Source organism: Papaver somniferum, chromosome 3 (assembly GCF_003573695.1).
Source record: "Papaver somniferum cultivar HN1 chromosome 3, ASM357369v1, whole genome shotgun sequence".
Lineage (NCBI taxonomy): Eukaryota > Viridiplantae > Streptophyta > Magnoliopsida > Ranunculales > Papaveraceae > Papaver > Papaver somniferum.
Window position 1 is genome coordinate 78915065 of NC_039360.1, and position 4564 is coordinate 78919628.

The 4564-nt window shown below is 37.0% G+C and overlaps 1 protein-coding gene across 2 annotated transcripts; it reads left to right on the top strand.

Annotated features, from left to right (window-relative positions):
* The first annotated feature begins 478 nt into the window (after nt 1–478).
* Nucleotides 479–3662, top strand: LOC113356596 (putative nuclease HARBI1). Of its 2 annotated transcripts, none has more exons than XM_026599767.1 (4): nt 479–612; nt 1635–2128; nt 2217–2448; nt 2885–3662. In XM_026599767.1, the coding sequence occupies exons 2-4, from the start codon at nt 1658–1660 to the stop codon at nt 3355–3357; spliced, it is 1176 nt and encodes a 391-aa protein (XP_026455552.1). In that variant the 5' UTR covers nt 479–612; nt 1635–1657; the 3' UTR covers nt 3358–3662. The 2 variants fall into 2 exon arrangements, with proteins under 2 accessions (XP_026455552.1, XP_026455553.1); XM_026599768.1 differs by having other exon boundaries at nt 486–612; nt 1638–2128.
* The last annotated feature ends 902 nt before the right edge of the window (nt 3663–4564 follow it).

The window sequence follows — 4564 nt, forward strand, 5'->3', positions numbered from 1 at the left end:
CGGTTGAAACAAAGCTCAACCCAACCGTAATTTTCGATGAAAGTCTAAAAATCTCGAACTTTTTACGTACTTAAGCTAGTTTTGAGCGAAATTGAACTCATGGGAGATAGTTTAGAGGTGTACCTGTTGATTTTCAACCATTGGTAATTTGTTTCATCCATTCTGGTTGAGTGAATCAAAAAATCTAGGTTTTGAAAGAAATCTCCAAAAATTTTCTTTTCTCTTTTTCTCTAGTTTTTCTTCCCACAAAAGCTTTGTCCCAGAATTCACAAGTATATAACGAAATTCATCTTCTTAATTTAATAATTATCTAATTAAATTAAAATTAACTACATAAGGGTTGTTTGGTCATTACAAAATTATTTAAGATAAGGGGTTTTTGATATTACTCGTGGGTGACCCATTTTTATCTTATTAGGTGACGCATCTCTAATGGAGTGTGACGCACCAGTAATAACCTTCTACAAATACATCTCAAACACCCTCTAAACCCTCAAATGATGTCAAAAACGCAAAATCCTCTCTTTCTCATTCTGCTAATTTTCGTTTTGACGACGGAGAAAGAGTAGAGAAACGAAACAGAAAATCTATCTGCAACTAAGGCGAACACAGGCAAGTCAACTCTCTCTCTCTCTCCCTGCTAATTTTAATGGGTTTCTACAATCTTGGTAGTACACTAAGTTATTTCAAGTTTTTTTTTTTTAATATCTAGTGCTATTTTCTTGTGATGGGTATTTACGACATGGATGTTTTTTTTCTTTTTTCGAAATCAACTTAGTAAGAAATCAATTGTTATAGTAATGGAAAAAAAAGGCTGAAAATTGAAGATCAGTGATTGATTTTAAGTGTAAGGTGTAGGGTTTTGTAGAGGTTTTTGGCCACATTCATAACATCCATTCGGCCTTAGTCTGAATTAACCATCATTTAATTTACCCTAAGTGCCGATTTTAAGTGGGAGATGTTGATTTCAGGATCAATTCCGACTTTGTGAGAAGGAGATATAGCAGGATAGTGGGGTTTCATTGCATTACTTTAGTGTCTTCATTTGTAAATGTGAAGGTTCCAACTTTCAAGCTCTCAGATCCAAGATTTTCCATATGTCTTTCTCTAGAGTTGATTATGCACTAATGTTTTCTGTTGATAGTAGTCATTTCCTATTTTGTTCATTTTTACCTTGTTTTGCATATGTTTAGATGGTTTGTTATTTTGATTAATTAAGGGGGTTTTCTTGGCGTCTTTGGACTGTTTCTACGATGTCAAGGGTTAAAGTGTGTATCCAAGTAATTGATGTTCATTTTAATTAGAACGTTTTGTATCACATTTTTGGACACCAAAGTTAGTGGGGATAGTCTTAGGATCCTGATCTATCACATGTCAATCTGTTCTCACTTCTTTGTTCCCAGTCACCTATTTCCACTATATAAGGATCAAACTTAATCATTGTCTACGAGACCATGGCAAGTTAAAAGGTTGGACTTATTATCAGTCTACCCAAAATGAGCGTTTTTATGATTTTGAGCCAGGGAAACTGTATCCTTATTCTAAGTGCCACGATACATGGCACTTAGTTAGATACTTACTGTGCAATAAAAGGTGTTAATGTTTTTCCGAAATTTGTTTCATGATAATTCTAGTAGTAGCGGACATATTAGCTGACATGGATGATTATGACTTGGAACTGGACGAGATGGAACTAGTTGCTGCTGCTGCTGGATATTATCATTATTGTAATATGGAGAAGCCGGTCCCTCGTAATCCCACACATGGCAAATCCGAATTTATGGATGAAATACTGAATGCAGAAGAAGATCGATGCCGTGAGATGTTTCGGATGGATAAACATGTTTTTCACAAGCTGTGTGACATGTTAAGACGAAGAGACCTGTTACGCGATACACATGGAGTCAAGATAGAGGAACAGGTTGGAATATTCTTGAACATTATTGGACACAATGAACGTAATCGAGTTATTCAAGAAAGATTTCAACACTCTGGCGAAACCATTAGCCGATATTTTAATAATGCATTGAAGGCAATCAAGTCGTTGTCCCGTGAATTCTTACAGCCCCCAGAGCCAACCACTCCTACAGAAATCCTCGGCAGTACAAGATTCTACCCATATTTTAAGGTATACACCATTTATATTTTTATGCCATCGGGTGACTGGTATACATGTTCTTTTTCATCACACTGAAGTGATTTGCTGTTCTTCCTAGGACTGTATTGGAGTAATAGATGGCATGCACATCCCTGCACATGTGATAGCGAAAGATCAACCTCGGTTCCGTAATAGAAGGGGTGTTTTGACGCAAAATGTATTGGCAGCTTGCACGTTAGACCTGCAGTTTATTTTTGTATATCCTGGTTGGGAGGGTTCGGCTGAAGATTCACGTGTATTAAGAGCAGTTCTTAATGATCCAGATCAGAATTTCCCACAGATACCTGAAGGTTTTTTCATCCTATTCCCCTTCAAATTTATGTTTTAACATCAATTTTGATAGGTTCTTTCCATAGTTATTAACTATTATATCAGATGACTTATCTCCATAACTTGTCACTTAGTGTCAGATCCACATCAAGATGGTCTCTGATTTAGTTGGACGATGATTTTTATTCCCTTAAAATCAGCGCTTGAATATCCACATTTTTTAGGCCTCTCTTTTCCCTTCGCTTCCATCTGTTATATGGTGTTAGTAGTTTAGCATATATGAGTACCTATATATAATGATTTTCCTGGTGTAGAGAGCATCCTCACTTGAACCGAGTCCCTGAATCATCCTTAGGAGTCCCCTACACTATGGTTATGGAGATGTTCGTATCTACTTTCTCCTATTCTTTGTTTACCTTATCTAATTTGAATTTCCCTATGGGTTGTTATGTATAGGCAAATACTACCTTGTTGATGGAGGATACACAAATATGACGGGATTTGTAGCACCATATGAAGGATATCGCTACCACCTCCATGAATTTAGAGGTGCTAATCAACAACCAAAGAACGCGCAGGAGTTGTTTAATCACCGGCACGCATCACTGCGATATGCAATCCAGCAATGTACCGAGTTGCTTCAAACACGTTTCCCTGTCCTCAAATTAGCTCCTCCTTATGCATTTCATATCCAAAGGGATTTGATTATTGCTGCATGTGTTCTACATAACTTCATTCGGCGCGAGGAAAGAAATGACTGGTTATTTGTCAACTCCCAAATCAAGGCTGCGGCAGAAGTGTCTGAGCCGGATGATCAGCCTGAGGCATCATCCACCTCCATGGCAGAAGAACAAGCAGCGTTTTTAGTTCGATACTCGATTGCAGCATCGATGTGGAATAACTTCATCAATGAATGGGATGCATGGTGAGGATATAGTAGGCTTTGCCAAGGGCTTAATGCCCAATTTTAAGGGTGCTGTACATGTTGCACAGAGGCTAACTTATCTCCTTATTTATCATTATGCACTATATATTACTTACTAAATGCTTGCAGATGATTGATTTTTCTTTGGTAAGCGGCAGACTTGCGGATGATTGATTTTTCTTTGGTAAGCGGCAGATAAAGCAACAAGGAAATTGTAGGTCTCCAAGAGTTCGTTACATTTTGTGTGATGTTACAGTATCTATTTTTGTTTGTATAATCTTCTTTGCTCGAAGGATGCAATTACTCTCACGGAATCTGCAAGGGTGTGGAAACCTAACATCCCATATCAGACCCCAGTTGCTCCTTTCTAGACATAGGCCGCAACAGGATGAGTAAAAAATACTAGTAATAAATTAGTGCAAATTCTGTAGGTAGATCCGTGGAAAATGAGATCCAAGGGGACCAAAAGCATAAGTCAGGCGGACAAGTCAAAAGCAAATTATTGTTGTTAATGATTCACTATTTGTTTATTAATGATCAAATTCCCATCTTAGAGTTTATTAATAATTGACCAGTTGATCTCACTTCCTCAATGAAAACAATGAGAATTGATAAAGGATTTTTTTCGCATATAATAACTAGATCAAAACCTAACTATGAAATAAATGCTCTTCACAGAGATTTTAGGTGGGGTAAAGAGGCCGGAGGAAAAGTCTTTTATCCCAAAGCTTGGCCATATCTTTGCAAGCCTATCCTTAAAGGTGGGCTTGGCTTCAGAGATGCAAGAAAATTTAATCTTGCAATGATAGCAAAAGTAGTTTGGAGGTTACTAAAAGAACCTAATGCCTTATGGGTCAAAACTTTAGGACCAAAATACTTTTAGGAATAAATCTTCCTTTAGGAATAAAGTGAATTCTAGAAGTTCCTGGACTTGGAAATGCATAAAAGAAGGCCTAGAATTAGTTTTTAGGTACATTATTTGGGAAGTAGGTAACTGCCAAGATATCAATATCTGGGGTGATAATTGGATTCCTGGATCAAAACACACTTTAGCTTATCTCAAAAATCATAGTAGCAGTCATCTTGTTAAAGTTTCTGACCTGATTAATTCTGAAAATGCAACTTGGAATGCTTCTCTTATCTGTTCTGCTTTCCCTAGTAACATTGCTAATGAAATTATGCGACTTCATCTCTTTAGAAACTCTTCTCAT